A 16,167-nucleotide genomic window follows, 5' to 3' on the forward strand; every position below is an offset into this window, starting at 1 on the left:
CTCTTTCGGGAGATGAATATTTCCACCCGGTGTGCTCTCCTTCCAAGAAATCTTCAGCTTCCAGATATAAACAGCTTTGGGAAGGGGAGTGGGAGGAGAAGAAGCCTTTGGGAGACAACTGTTCCTCCACCTCTACATGGACTCCGGGCTGGGAAGATGGATGGAACTGCATCCCCCACACGTCATGAGTTTTGAGCAGCGACCAAGATCCAACTTTCCTGGAAGGAAACGTTGTCCGCTTAAGCAGTGTCTTGTAATTCATCTCTTGATTTATGCCGGGCATTTCAGTACGTTCCTCCTCCAACCCACTGATTAGATCCAGGCGCTGGGCTTGCTCAGAAACACGCTCTTGGTCTGAACTCCCCCTGCAGGAGCTCCCGGATGAGGCAACTGTGTTTAGTCTAGCTGGCCGCTGGTCTGCCTGGGTGGGTCGGGCTCACTGTGCTTGATTTAGGTGGCTTCACCCTTTCATGCAACTCAGGAAAGTAACGTTTACCAACTCTCCCTCTTTGCTTGTGGTCTCAGCTCTCTGCCTTCCAATGAAGACAGCAGCCAGGAAGATGCCTGCTATGCCTGCAAAGATGACTTCATTCATGAACTGTGTGTAGCAGGCCACAGAGGAGTGTGGCCTCCTGCCCCTAAAGTGCTCAGGGCTGGGGCCCACAGAGGGCTCTAGGCTGCAGAGGAATCAGCTGTGTCCCCCACCAGAATGCAGAGCTCCGTCAGTCCCTTTGATGTCCAATGCAAGGCTGAAGATGTTGGCTACAGTGTTCTGCAAATTCCAAGTATTTAATTTGAGGTTAAGTTTTTCCCAGCACCAGTGTCATTATAATCCTAGAATCTGAGTGATGGGTGTATGGCGATTCACTAAACTATCCTCGGGTTTTGCATATGTTTGAAATTTTCATAATTAAACAATTTAGAAAGTCATCTTGGGCCCATTGCCAGTATGTTTTCTATTTTGGGAAAACCGGGGTGCTCAAACAAGAACATCTGGGCCAAATGCGATGCTTTGGCAGGTCCTAAGAGTGGCGAAGTTGAGGCAGCTGGTTCAAAGTATTGCTATGAACTCATGGAATACACACAGCAGAGCCAACCTAGAGACCGCCTGGAGGAAGCTTCAGATCTAAGCAGCTTTGCCTGTTGTGACAAAAGTATCCTTTGTACTCCCACCAGAACACATCGAATAAGTTAAATAGACTGAGATTGATTCCGAGATTTTTCTACCTTAATATTTGCATTATGTATTACACAACTGTTCAGGATTTGAAGAAAGTCTTAAATTGTAACTAAGGAATTATAGCAGTTTAATAATTTTTAAATTGTATCAAACCATACCTATTTGTTCCATATCACTCCTAGTCACAGGGATGATACAATTCAGAAACCAACCCAGATCCCTGACAACTTGAGCTACTGGTAAGAAGCTAGCCACTTCTGTATTTACTATAAGAAAATGAACCACCACTCCCATTGCTGAGGCCACTTTTAGTTGATATGACATTGTGAAATAAGAAAAATATATAATTAGGCCAGGCACAGTGGCTCCTGCCTGTAATCCTAGCACTTTGAGAGGCTGAGGCGGGTGGATCACCTGAGGTCAGGAGTTCAAGACCAGCCTGGCCAACATAGTGAAACCCTGTCTCTACTAAAAATACAAAAACTAGGTGGGCGTGGTGGCGAGGGCCTGTAATCCCAGCTACTTGGGAGGCTAAGGCAGGAGAATCATTTGAACCCAAGAGGCAGAGGTTGCAGTGAGCTGAGATTGCACCACTGCACTCCAGCCTGGATGACAAGAGCAAAACTCCATCTAAAAAAAAAAAAAGAAAAGAAAAATATATAATTGGTCTCTGCCCCTGGTTCCCAGCACAGAGCTCCTAAAATTCTTGTCATTTCCTGAGTGATAGGGGCACTAGGTGGATCTTTTTGTTCCATTTGGTCTTTGTCCCTTGCTCCTGATGAGGGATCCTAATCCTTGGAATTTCATGGGTGATGGGAACATCTAGTATTCTAATGAGATGACTCTTGGTGGGCTGGTCACCAGAAAAACCAAGCCATGGTTAGAAGCTTGGAACTTTCAGCCCCATCCCCATCTTCTGGGATAGGAAGAAAGGCCAGAGATTGAGTTAATAATCGATTGTGCCGGCCATGCGCAATGCCTCACGACTGTAATCCCAGCACTTTGGGAGGCCGAGGCAGGTGGATCACCTGAGATCGGAAGTTCGAGACCAGCCTGACCAACATGGAGAAACCCTGTCTCTACTAAAAATACGAAATCAGCTGGGCATGGTGGTGTATGCCTGTAATTCAGCTACTTGGGAGGCTGAGGCAGGAGAACCGTTGGAATCCTGGAGGCGGAGGTTGCGGTGAGCCGAGATCACACCATTGCGCTCCAGCCTGGGCAACAAGAGCGAAACTCCGTTTCAATAATAATAATAATAATAATAATAACAACAACAACAATCGATTGTGCCTGTGTTATGAAACCTCTGTAAAAATCCCTGAACTACAGTGTTTGAAGAGCTTCTAGACTGCTGAACCATGGAGGTAACTGGAGAGGGCATGGAAGCTCTGCGCCCCCATCCTTTGCCCTGGGTACTGCCTCATCTGGCTGTTTATCTGTATCCTTTGTCACATTCTTTATAATGAGCCAGTACATGTGTTTCCTTCTATAAGCCATCCTAGTAAATTAATGGAACCCTCATTTATAGCCATTTGGCTAGAAGTATAGATGACAACTGCTACTTTTGACTGGCATCTGGGGTGGGGGACAGTCTTATGGGACTGAGCCTTTGACCTGTGGGATCTGATTCTAACTCCAGTCATTAGCTAGTATCAGAATTGAATTGTAGGACAATCAGTGTCTGCTGGATAGTTGCTTAGTGTGTAGGGAAAAACCTCCATACATCTGCTGTCAGAAGCGTTGTGTCACACCTGTAATCCCAGCACTTTGGGAGGCCAAAGCAGGAGGATCGCTTGAGCCTAGGTGTTCGAGACAAGCCTGGGCAACAAAGTGGGACCCCATCTCTAAAAAAAAAAAAAAAAAAAAAAAAAAAAGCCGAGCATAGTAGTGCGTGCTTGTAGTCCCAGCAGCTAGTTGGGAGGCTGAGGCAGGAGGATCACTTGAGCCCGGAAGGTCAAGGCTGCAGCAAGCTATGACTGTGCCACTTCAGTCTAGCCCGGGCAACAGAACTAGACTCTGTCTCAAAAAAAAAAAAAAAAAAAAAAAAGTGTTGAGTGTGAGAAGAGTAAAAACAGTCAGTTTGGTTTTTCCTATCTCAGACATAGAAATTATGTTTATATTAGTTTATATTCGTCTGGCCTCTTTTGGTTGCAAGTGACAGAAACCCAACTTGAACAAGTTTATTAATTAAAATTTTTTTTTTATACAGATGGATTTTTTTTTTTTTTTTGTACAGAGGGATGTTGCTGTGTTGTCTAGGCTGGTCTGAAACTCCCGACCTCAAGCAGTTCTCCCACCTTGACCTCCCAAAGTGCTAGGATTATAGACATGAGCCACCATGCAGGTCCAAACCAGTCGAAATTAAAAAGACAGTTGAAGTTGGATGCAGTAATATGTGTAATCCCAGCACTTTGAGAGGCTGAGGCAGGCAGATGGCTTGAGCTCAGGAGTTTGAGATCAGCCTGGGCAACATGGTAAAACTCTGTCTCTACAAAAAGTACAAAAATTAGCTGGGCATGGTGGCACATGCCTGTAATCCCAGCTATGAGGAAGGCTGAGGTGGGAGGATTGTTTCAGCCCAGGAGGCAGAGGTTGCAGCAAGCTGAGATTGCACCACTGCACTCCAGCCTGGGTGACAGAGTAAGACCCTGTCTTAAAAAAAGAAAAAATAAAAAAGACAGTTGATTGGAAGGATGCTGGAGGAGCTATAAGAACAAGTGCAGCTCCAGAGAACTCAGATCCTGGGACCAGGGATTTGATGCCCCCAGCACTTTCTTTGCATTTCTCTAGGTAATGGCTTCACCTTCTTAGTCTTTCCCATGTAGTGAAGGCTGTAGGCTGCCCTGGAGTCTCATTTTACAATAACCTGACCACACTTCAACAGCAAAATCCCAGGGAAGGGCTGTCATTGGCTTTTCTTGGCTCATATGCCCATCCTGGACCCATCACTGAGGCCAGAGGGATGGGGTAAGATTGGTCCAGTCTGGACCATCTGCCCATCCTGTGGTCAGGGATGGGATGAGTGGAGTATGTTACCAGAAGGGAGAGGGGAGGTAGACAGACAAAGACAATAGCCACCACAATGACCATAATCCTAGCAGTCAGGCAAATGCACTCAGGAGGGAAAGCAAAGCAGGAGGGGTGTTCACAGCGGCTCAGAGCCCAGGGTCCAGAGACACAGAGACCTGGGTTTAGTCCTGGTCTCCTCAGCGGTGTAAACTTGAGGAGTTTCTTAATCCCCTATGCCTCATGTTGTTTATCTTGCCAAAGACAAAACAGACAGCTGTAATCTCAGCTAATCAACCATGAGACAAAGAATGAGAAGCTGAAAGGTCTGTACTTGGCCTTGCCAGCAGGCTCGGGCAGAAAGGAAAAGGTCTGCATTTGTCCTTGTCACAGGTAAACAAGGGGGTCATCCGTGCATCATACGGGAGGCATGAGAAAGAGAGGACAGTGAGTCGGATGAAGTCATATGTGGAAGGGTAGTTCTTTCTGGTAAGCTACTTCCCAGAACACAAAAGTGTGGAGGATTTTAGAAAACAAAAGGTTTGGGGGTGGGTGGGTGAGATTTCTTAATATGGCTATTTTCTAAGAGCACAGGGCTCATGTTAATAACAACATTGTCAATCAGTAAAATGCTGAAAATATTATTCATCTCATAGATGTGGTGTGAGAATTAAAAACTTTTTTTTTTTTTTTTTTTGAGACAGAGTCTCACTCTGTTGCCCAGGCTGGAGTGCAGTGGCTTGATCTCAGCTCACTGCAACCTCCACCTTCCAGGTTCAACTGATTCTCCTGCCTCAGCTTCCCGAGTGGCTGGGACTATAGTCACTGCCACCATGCCCAGCTAATTTTTGTATTTTTAGTAGAGACGGGGGGTTTCACCGTGTTTGCCAGGCTGGTCTCAAACTCCTGACCTCAGGTGATCCACCTGCCGTGACCTCCCAAGTGCTGGGATTACAGGTATGAGCCACAGTGCCCGGCCTGGTGTGAGAATTAAATAAAACAATCTATATGATTCACTTAGCACAATGCTGGGCACACATACAGGCTGCATGTTTTGCAAACAAAAATACAGAACAATATAACATCCTACATGCACAATAAAATGAAGCAGTATTTGGGATCTACGTACACTAAAACATCTGAAATTTACATTTAACTGTGTGTCCTGTATTTTGTCTGGCAACTCCTGGCATACAGTTGTGTTGACGATAAATATTATGGCCATGGATTGAAGATTTATTTTCAATCCATATTACCTGGACAGAAGGTAGGGCTCTCTTCTACTAAATACAGCTTTTTTTTTTTTTTCTTTTGGAAGACAATCAACTGGCAGGGCTGGGGACTGCGGAGGTGGTGGCCACAGTCCGTCTTAGGGCTTCTTCAAAGGCGAGCTGACCTACCTTCTCCGTGCCCCATTCCCTGTCTCTGGCCCTGGTAGCCTCCTCCTTCTTGGAAGCATGGAGGTGGAAACACTGAGGTGGCAACCGGAGATTCCCACAGAACCTCAACGCCTGGAGGGGAGGGCTTTTCCATCCATGGCCACCTCCTCCTCCTCACCCTCCAGCACTAAGTTGGGCGACTAGCAAGTGCTCATTCAGTACTGATGAACTTCAGTTCAAAAGCATCAGGTGCAAAGAGAGGGAAGGCGGGTGCTCCTGATTTATTTTTAGAAGCCCACATGTCACATGGAAAACAAAAAGTTTCTCTGAAATCCCTGGAAACTGCTGCAAGGGGCGGGACCCTGGTGCCCGGAGCTTCAATGCATATCTTGGGCGTCACTTTTGGTTCTAAGGTGGCCCCAGGTCCCTCCGGTAAGATGGGAATAACCACGTCTGACTCTTCCCACGGACACCACACGGTCCTGGTTTGTGTTCTCTACGCGACCACGAGCTCCTTGAGGCAAGGGGTTGAGCCTGCTCCGGCTCATCCCCAGAGCCGGCACAGTGACTGGCGTAACGAAGGGGAAATGAACGAATGAATGAACGAACGAACAAAAGCGGAGTGGTGGAGGGGACCGCACGAAACGCGCACACCCCGCGCGAGAACGGCGGACACTGCGGCGCCGTGGACCCTCACTTCCGCCGCCAGGACGTTTCGGGGTTGCCCACCTTCCCTCCCAGGCTGCTCTGCGCCGGCAGCGCTCCGCGCGATTGGCTGCGCTGCCCCACGTGATGCCGGGGTGGCGGCAGCGGTTGCCCGGGTGACGGCTGCCGAGGTGGCGGCCGGGCTGGGTGAGCGCGAGTGTCCGCGGCCGAGCAGCAGGTAAGCGCGTCCCCGGATGCAGCCGGGTCACCCTCAGCCCGCCGTCCTGGTGCTGGGAGGAGCAGCGGTGGGGTTGGAGGGCCGAGGCTCTGCGGACCTCTTGTTCCGAGAAAAACCGCGACGCGCCCGCTCCGCCGCCGCCGGATGCTACCACTTCTCGCCTGCGGTCCAGGGATCTTTCTCCGGTGAGGGCCGAGGCGGCCTCCTGGACATCCCAAGCAAGGACGGGCGCAGCTGCTTCCCGCAAGTACTCTCTGATCTTTGCTGCAGCAGTAGTCCCTGATCTTTGCTGCAGCGGGCCAAACTTGGAGGGGGACCCCCAACCCGTCCAGCTGGTGGTGGCGGTGCGAGCGGGTTACCCGGGGTTTAGATCTCCCTCATAATCTCCATCTGCTAGCCCCGTTCCTCAGGCACCCAGGTGAAGTCCAGATTTCACCTAATCTAAGGAAAAACAGGATGCGTGCTATGCAGATTCGGCTTCCATACAAATCCCGTAATCCCACCCGTTTGCAGGCCCTAAATCTTTATTATGTAGGAATTCAAAAGCTGACTTGAGAGTGTATAAAAGTCACCCAGGGAGCTTGTTTAAAAGGCAGATTTCTGGGCATGGTGCCTGCCACGGTGTTCAGTAAGACCAGGGTGGAGGCAGGAATTTTCATTTGCACAAAGGTGCCAACTGATTCTTATTTAGGTGGTCCAGACTTTGGGGAAATACTGTGTAGTGGTTCATATCAGCCACTTAGTCACTTACTGTGGCTGTTGGGAGTGTGTCAGACTTCCTGAGCCTCAAATTGCCTCATCTGGAATGGGAAAATATAAAGTACATTCACCTCTCAGGTTTACTATGAAGATTAAATGTAAAGCATTTTGCACATTGCCTGGCATACAATATACCCTCAATAAATGATACCTATTATGATATGAAAGTTTAGAGAAAATTCTGTAATTTCTTTTTCTTTTTTTTGGGATGGAATCTTTCTCTGTTGCTCAGGTTGGAGTGGAGTGGCGCAATCTCGGCTCACTGCAACCTCCACCTCCTGGGTTCAAGCGATTCTCTTGCCTCTGCCTCCCTAGTAGCTGGGATTACAGGTGCACACGCCACCACGCCCGGCTAATTTTTGTGTTTTTAGTAGAGATGGGGTTTTACCATGCTGATCAGGCTGGTCTTGAACTCCTGACCTCAGGTGATCCGCCTGCCTCGGCCTCCCAAAGTGTTGGGATTACAGGTGTGAGCCACTACGCCCAGCCAATTCTGTAATTTCTAAGAATGTCAGAGTAGTAGGATACCCAGCAGCACTCAACGTTCAATGACAGTTGATTACAGCAGATGCTATTTAGATGGCTTACGGAGGACTCCTCTAAGGAGGTGATGTTTATTAGGCACAGTGGTTAACCAGGTGAAGAGAGGGAAAAGTGTTCTAGGCGGAGAGAGTAACACGTGCAAAGGCCTTGAGGTTGGAAGGAGCTCAAATTCTCACAAACTCACTTTTCCTGTTCCAGGGCCTTTAAAATGCCATCCCCTCAGCTCAGGCTTCATTTATTCATCATATGCCTTGAGTACCTTTCTTGCTTACGAGGCACTCTGTTAGGTTCTGGGGATACGAAATTTAAATACAGCTCCCCGTCTTTGTGAACAGGTTATAAGAAGTTCCAGGCGGCCGGGCGCGGTGGCTCAAGCCTGTAATCCCAGCACTTTGGGAGGCCGAGACGGGCGGATCACGAGGTCAGGAGATCAAGACCATCCTGGCTAACCCGGTGAAACCCCGTCTCTACTAAAAAATACAAAAATCTAGCCGGGCGAGGTGGCGGGCGCCTGTAGTCCCAGCTACTCGGGAGGCTGAGGCAGGAGAATGGCGTGAACCCGGGAGGCGGAGCTTGCAGTGAGCTGAGATCCGGCCACTGCACTCCAGCCTGGGCGACAGAGCGAAACTCCGCCTCAAAAAAAAAAAAAAAAAAAAAAAGAAGTTCCAGGCACAGTGGCTCATGCCCATAATCCCAACACTTTGGATGGGCGAATCACCTGAGGTCAGGAGTTCAAGACCAGCCTGGCCAACATGGTGAAACCCCATCACTACTAAAATAATACAAAAATTAGGCCAGGTGTGGTGACTCACACCTGTAATCCCAGCACTTTGGGAGGCTGAGGCGGGTGGATCACCTGAGGTCAGGAGTTCAAGACCAGCCTGGCCAATGTGGTGAAACCCTGTCTCTACTAAAAATACAAAAATTAGCTGGGCGTTGGTGGCGGGTGCCTGTAATCCCATATACTCAGGAGGCTGAGGCAGGAGACTCACTTGAACCTGGAAGGCAGAGGTTGCAGTGAGCCGAGACTGCGCCTTTGTTCTCCAGCCTGGGCGACAAAAGTGAAACTCCGTCTCAACAACAACAACAACAACAAAATTAGCTGGGCGTCATGGCGCATGCCTGTAACCCCAGCTGCTTGGGAGGCTGAGGTGGGAGAATCACTTGAACCTGGGAGGTGGAGGTTGCAGTGAGGCGAGATCCCGCCACTGCACTCCAGCCTGGGCAACAGAGCTAAACTCCGTCTCAAAAAAATAAAATAAAATAAAATAAAAATATAAAAAAATTCTTGGTAGGGAAAGAAGGGAGGGGTTGGTCATGGAAGACTTCTTGAAGGGGGTTAAGTCTGACTTTGCTTGGAATCATGAGTCATGTTTACCTGGGGTTCAGAACATACATCACCCACAGGCTTAGGATCCTGAAAGAGCTTGTTGTGTGGGGAAATGGCCAGGAGTTTGCTGTTGGCAGGGTCCAATGTGGGATTGGTGGAAGGGAGCAAGGAGCAGGAGAAGGTAGGGGGAAGGTGGATGGATTTGAGGCATAGGTCCAGAGAAAGGCTGGAGAGGTGGGTGTCCTCCAATAGCAACTGCCTTCTTCTGTCCCCTTTTGCATCTGGCAGGGCTGGTGTGCGTGGGGAGGTGTCCTGCCTGCTCCTCATTGCTGCTTCCAGATCACTACCCGCTCCTTCACAAACCCCAGCTCCTTTGAAGCACATGGCAGTCACTGTACCCTTTGCCAGCCCTCCCTGAGGCAGCCATTTCCCAGGGCAAGTCTCTCTAGTTCCCTCGGAGCCTCTAGCACCCGGCTGGCTGCCTATCCCTTCATCTCTTTTACTTCACTTTTGGGGGTTTCCACATCCTGGCCCCTCCAGTTCTTCATCCTTACTTGCAGGCATCTCTTTCCTCCATCCTCCTCATCCACCCACTCCCTTGGTTGAGAGCTTTTTAGTACTAGTCACCTTCAAAGTCTTGCCTTCAGGCATCTGTCCCACTGTCTGCCCACTGCTTTCCATCTTTCCTGCTCACTGGAACGTGGCTCCTTCCGCAGGCCTCGGACCCCACCGCTTCTTCTGCCCTGCAGCTGCCTTATGTGTGTTCCCCTCCCCCATTCGTAACCTGATTAGTTCCAGTATCCCATCATGGTTGTACTGTTTCCCCTTTCCTCTCTCTTCTAGAAGAACCTCTCGCATTGGTTAACCAAACTCAGCTGCAAGTGCCTGGAGAAGAGCTGCAAAACTGTGCAGACTGATTCTATTTTAGATTCCAGTCTAGAGATCTTAAATGGACTCTACTACCAGCAACCCTGCCATGTTGCTGTAGTTACTTTGGTTCCCACCCTCATTTCTTTCCAAACTGTCACCTTGCTTCTTACGTGCAGCTGATGACCTTGTTTCTTTCTTTCCTTTTTTTTTGGGATGGAGTCTCGCTCTGTTGCCCAGGCTGCACTGCAATGGCGTGATCTTGGCTCACTGCAACCTCTGCTTCCCGGATTCAAGTGATTCTCCTGCCTCAGCTTCCAGAGTAGCTGGGATTACAAGTGCCTGCCACCACGCCCAGCTAATTTTTGTATTTTTAGTAGAGATGGGGTTTCACCATGCTGGCCAGGCTGGTCTCAAACTCCCAACCTCAGGCGATCCGCCTGCCTTGGCCTCCCAAAGTGCTGGGATTACGGGTGTGAGCCACCACACCTTATTTCTTGTTTCGCTTCCTTTTTTTTTTTTTTTTTTTTTTTTTTTGAGACTGGGTCTTTCTTTGTCACCTAGGCTGGAGTGCCGTGGCACGATCCCAGCTCACTACAGCCTTGACCTCCCTGGTTCAAGTGATCCTCCTGCCTCAGCCACCCCAGTAGCTGGGATTACAGGCATGCACCACCGCGCCTGGCTAATGTTTGTATTTCTGTAGAGATGAGGTTTCGCCACATTGCCCAGGCTGGTCTCAAGCTCATGAGCGCAGGTGATCTGCCTGTCTTGGTATCCCAAAGTGCTAGGATTACAGGTGTGAGCCACTGCACCCAGCCTGTTTCGTTTCTAATCACTAAATCTGTGTTTTTGCTCAGCACCAATATTCTCTGCTATCCCTCTGAATGCCGTTCCTGCTTCTCCCTTAAACTCCAGGCTCATGTATCTGTAAGAATTAAAGAAAGAGGAGAGAAACACGAAGGGTGACTCGACAGTCAACAGGTTTGTTTCTTGGGTACCTGCCAAACTTCACCCTCTTACAGTGGGCCTCAGTATAACAGTGGGCCCTAATAAGGACATTGTGTTCCCTTCAGATCTACTAAGGGAAGCTAAAAGCAGACTTGGCGGGGTATGCCTCCAGCTGCAGAAAGATGTATGGGAACAGACATACAACTCTCCCTCCCAGATAAGCACAACAAAGAGACAGAAGCAGTCCAAGCCTCTGATAAACTCTCCCACCCTGAATCCTTAAAAACTCTTAGTCTGTAAGAGAGTGTGGCTCTGACCTAACTCTGTTGGAAGTCCCTCCCAGGTTTGAAATAAACCTGTTGACTGTTGAGTGACCCTTCGTGTTTCTCTCCTCTCTCCTCTTTCTTTAGTTCTTATAATACCCACTGACCATTTCGGAACCTCCACTGGAATGTCTAACCGGCAGCTCAGACTTACAGCCAAAACAGAGCTCTTGGTTTGACCTCAAAACAGTCCTTCCCCATGTTTTCGTTGACTCATGAAATGACATACTATTCAGCCAGCTGCTCAGATCCCAGGGTTCTTCCTTCCCTTCTTCCCTTCATGTCCCACAACCAGCCCGTCTGCAGACTGTGCCTCTTCTGCTTTTTCCATCTGGACTCACAACACTCATGGCCCCTTTTGCTTATCCGAATGACGCTCATGGCTGGCATGGGCTGAGCGGTACTCATCTCCCTCTTCCCACTCCCCTTCAGTCTTCTCTGCGGAACAGGCAACATGCATATTAAAAAATGGACATCAGCAGCCGGGCGTGGTGGCTCACCCCTGTAATCCCAGCACTTTGGGAGGCAGAGAAGGGAGGATTGAGCCCAGGAGTTCAAGACCAGCCTGGGCAATGGTGAAACCCTGTCTCTGAAAAAACCAAGGCTGGGCACGGTGGCTCACGCCTGTAATCCCAGCACTTTGGGAGGCTGAGGCAGGTAGATCACATGAGGTCAGGAGTTCGAGACTAGCCTGGCCAACATGGTGAAACCCCATCTCTACTAAAAATACAAAAATTAACCAGGCATGGTGGTGGGCGCCTGTAATATCAGCTACTCGGGAGGCTGAGGCAGGAGAATTGCTGGAACCCGGGAGGCGGAGGTTGCAGTGAGCTGAGATTGTGCCATTGCACTCCAGCCCAGGCGACAACAGTGAGACTCTGTCTCAAAAACAAAAACAAAAAAACCTCACCAAAAACCAAACAAACAAAAAAACCAGAAAACAAATTACTGGGGCATAGCAGCACACTCTGTAGGCGCAGATACCCAGGAGGCTGACGTGGGAAGATTGCTTGAACCCAGGAGTTTGAGTCTGCAGTGAGCTATGATCATGTCACTGCACTGTAGCCTGGGCAACAGAGGGAAACTCTGTCTCAGGAAAAACAAACAAACAAACAAACCAAAAAACAGGTGGTGTCAGTCCCCTCCTCCATATTCTCTCTGAGCCTCCTGTTACTCTCAGCCTAATGTCCAAGCCACTTACCAGCTCTGCAAGGCCCACCTGACCTGGCTCCGGCCCCCGATTGCCTGCTGCTCTCTGCCTCACCTCTAGCTACATCCCAATACCCCAAGACTGCAGAGGTCTGCGGCCTGAGGCCTGTGACCTAGCAAAGCCCTCTTCCCCAGATCCAAGCGCTCAATCTTTGCTGAAATGTCACATTCCCAGTGAGGCCGTCAACCACTCCATCTAAAATAACCCTGTACCCATCTCCTTCAGGTTCTGTCCCTTTCCTTGCACTGTTTTCTTCATGTCTGGAATTAATTTCTACTTTGTCCGTGTTTTTGAGTCCGTACTGTGTGCCAGGCACTGGTCTAGGCACTGGGGATGCCAGGGGAACACCTGTCAGGTGCTGTTGAGAAGAATCAAGCAGCAGAAAGGGCTGAGAAGTGATGGGCCGACCTCTTAGAAAGGGTGGTCGGGGCAAGACTGAGGAGGTGACAGTTAAGCAGAGACCTGAATGAGACGTGAGTATCTGAAGGAAGGGCAGTGAGCCAGAGTTCACGAGGGCAGGTGTGGGCTTTGGGTGTTCAGTAGGTGTCCACAGGAAGCACACAGTGGCCATTGTGGCTCAGGTTTACAGAACAAATGGGAGTGTTCTGTTCAGAGGCCACGTTGTCTAAGGCTTTGGGAGCTGGGCCCAAGGAGTCTCGCCTTCATCTGGAGGGTGGTGGAACCACAGGAGGGTCCCAAGCAGGAGGAGAATGCTCATTGTTAAAAGTGTAGAAATTGGATTGGAGTGGAGAGAGAGGAGATGGGGAGGCACTGCCAGAAAAATGTAAGGTTACAGACTCAGAAGAGATCTGACTGGGTGTGGTGGCTCATGCCTATAATCCCAGCACTTTGGGAGGCCAAGGCTGGAGGATTGCATTACCCAGGAGTTTGGCAACTTAGTAAGACCCCGTCTCTCCTAAAAAAAAAAAAAAAAAAAAAAAAATTACCTGGGTATGGTGGCATGCACCTATAGTCCTAGCCACTGGGGAGGCTGAGGAGGGAGGATCACTTTAGCCCGGGAGTTTTAGCTTGCAGTGAGCTATGATCGCACCATTGCACTCCAGCCTGGGCAACAGAGTGAGATCCTATCTCAAAAAAAAAAAAAAAAAATTGGAAGAGTTCTGATACATTCTGAATTTTATAGATGAAAAAAGGCTCTGCATTTCAGTCATTTGCCCCAGATTGGGTGCCAGTGAATGGCGTGGTTAGCATTAGAGTCCAGACTTTTTAATTCCTCTGGGGTTACAGGCAACTGGTTTGGGCTGAGCCTGGGATGTGGGCCGTGGGGAATGACCGCTTTGGGTACACCTCGAGGGAGGGCTGGTAGAAAGAGTAGGAAGAGTTTCTTTTGACTTTAGCCATTGTATTTCCTAGTGCTACTGAACAAATGACCATAAACTGAGTGGTGTAAAGCAAAAAAGATTTATTATCTTCTAGTTCTGGAGGTCAGAAGTCTGAAATGGCTCTCACTGAGCTAAAGCCAAGGTGTCTGCGGGGACTGATCATTTCTGGATGCTCTGGGAGGATCTGTTCCTTGCCTTATGCAGCTTCTAGAGGCTACCTACCCTCCTTGGTTTATGCCACTTTCACCCCTTTAAAGCCTGCAGTGGCTGTTGTCTTTCTCACACCTCATCATCCTGACACTGACACTCTTGCCTCCGTCTGCCCCCCTCCCTCTGCTGTGACTGCCTTGGGCCCACCTGGGTAATCCAGGATCATCCCCCAATTTAAAGGTCAGCTGATGAGCAACCTTAATTCCATCTGCGCCTTAATTCCCCCTTGCCGTGTAACCTCACGTATTCACAGGTTCTGGGGATTGGGGCATGCATGTCTTTGGGGCCATTATTCTGCTCACCACAACCACCTTTTTGTGGTTTCACAGGTGGTTGAAATGAAAGCTCTTCTATTTTTGCCTTCTAGAGATTTTTGCTGTGAGAACTAATTACCAGTAACAGTTCAATATGGGGGACATTCTGGCTCATGAATCTGAATTACTTGGACTAGTGAGAGAGGTAGGTATATTATACAAAACAGAGGTCACAGAGAAACATCTTGAAAACTTGTGTTTTAAAATGCAACCAACTGTTTAGTGCTTTATAGTGTTTCTTCTATTGTTATGTTGGAGCTATTTTTCTATTATATAATATTCCATGCATTTACATTTTGTTTTTATAACTAAACAGATCTTAAAGTCACTTAAAAAGTCCCTTGAAAGAAAATTATAAAAACAATACATGTCCATGGTAAAAGATTCAAGCACTACAGAAATATAAAAAAGAAATTTCCCTCCCAGACTTCTTTCTATGAATAGTAAAAATATGTTCATATGCCTGTAGTTTGTTTTGCAGAATGGGATGATACATTGTTCTGTAGCTTGCTTTTTATCTGCCAACAATAATATAGCATGAACATCTGCCTATGATCCGCCCTAGACATTTGAATGCCATAGAGTGTTTCACTGAGTAGATGCATCATAATTTTTTTAACTCATTGTCTGGTAATGGCCTAGGTTTCCTACACTAAAAGCTTTGACAAGTAGGGCCCAGGCCTTAAACCTTCTGGTGCTAAAGAAATGGTTGGTGCTTGCTGCTGCTTAACTCTGTGAGTAACCATCTGCAGGTTGCGAGAGCCATGGGTCTGGAGCAAGAATGAGGCACCCACCATGCAAATGCAGATTTGGAATTTGGTGGTGTGATGGTGAATATATATATTTTTTAGAGACAAGGTCTTGTTCTGTCACCTAGGCTGGAGTGCAGTGGTGTGATCATGGTTCACTGTAGCCTTGAACTCCTGGGCCCAAGCAATCTGCCTGCCTCAGCCTCCCAGGTAGCTGAGACTACAGGCGTGCACCACCATGCTCAGCTAGATTTTATTTTAATTTTTGTAGAGATAGGATCTCATTCTGTTGTCCAAGATGGTCTTGAGCTCTTGGCTTCAAGCAGTCCTCCTGCCTCAGCCTCCCAAAGTTCTGGGATTGCAGACATGAGCCACTGCACCCTACCTGTGTAACACATTTTCTTTTAAAAATTTATCTATCTGAGATGGAGTCTCGCTTTGTCACCCAGGCTGGCCTCAAAGTCCTGGTCTTAAGCAATCCTCCTGCCTCGGCCTCCCAAAGTTTTGGGATTACAGGCATGAGCCATGCCACCTGGCCTATAGCGCTTTTTCTTTTCTTTTCTTTTCTTTTTTTTTTTTTTTTGAGACAGAGTCTTGCTCTGTTGCCCAGGCTGGAGTATAATGGCGCGATCTCGGCCCACTGCAACCTCTGCCTCCTGAGTTCAAGCGATTCTCCTGCCTCAGCCTCCCAAGTAGCTGGGATTACAGGCCCCCGCCAACACGTCCAGCTAATTTTTGTGTTTTTATTAGAGACAGGGTTTCAGCATGTGGTCAGGCTGGTCTCGAACTTCTGACCTTGTGATCTGCCCAGCTCGGCCTCCCAAAGTGTTGGGATTACAGGTGTGAGCCACCGCACCTGACACCACTTTTTCTTTATCCATTCATCTATTGATAGACACCTAGATCATTTCCATATCTTGGCTATTATGAATAATGCTGCAATGAGCATGCGGATGCAGATATCTCTTTGAAATACTGATTTTATTTTCTGTCTATACCCAGAAATGGAATTGCTGGATCATCTGGTAGTTCTGTTTTTGTTTGTTTGTGTGTTTTGAGATGGAGTCTTACTCTGTCAACAGGCTGGAGTGCAGTGGTGTGATCTCGGCGCACTGCAAGC

At 48.4% G+C, this 16,167-nt stretch overlaps 1 protein-coding gene across 8 annotated transcripts in view; it reads left to right on the forward strand.

Moving 5' to 3' along the window:
• Positions 1-6,363: 6,363 nt before the first annotated feature.
• Positions 6,364-16,167, forward strand: part of ARMC9 (armadillo repeat containing 9) — a 177,307-nt gene continuing 167,503 nt past the window's right edge. For 7 of the 8 annotated variants that reach the window (XM_038001389.2, XM_038001390.2, XM_038001392.2 and 4 more), the window contains exons 1-2: positions 6,364-6,451; positions 14,352-14,443. In XM_038001389.2, the coding sequence (XP_037857317.2) occupies positions 14,393-14,443 (51 nt within the window). In that variant the 5' untranslated portion in view covers positions 6,364-6,451; positions 14,352-14,392. Of the gene's footprint in view, positions 6,452-6,477; positions 6,637-14,351; positions 14,444-16,167 lie in introns of those variants that run through there. The other variant, XM_038001387.2, reaches the window with a different exon arrangement.

The sequence above is a fragment of the Chlorocebus sabaeus genome, chromosome 10 (genome assembly GCF_047675955.1).
Source record: "Chlorocebus sabaeus isolate Y175 chromosome 10, mChlSab1.0.hap1, whole genome shotgun sequence".
Lineage (NCBI taxonomy): Eukaryota > Metazoa > Chordata > Mammalia > Primates > Cercopithecidae > Chlorocebus > Chlorocebus sabaeus.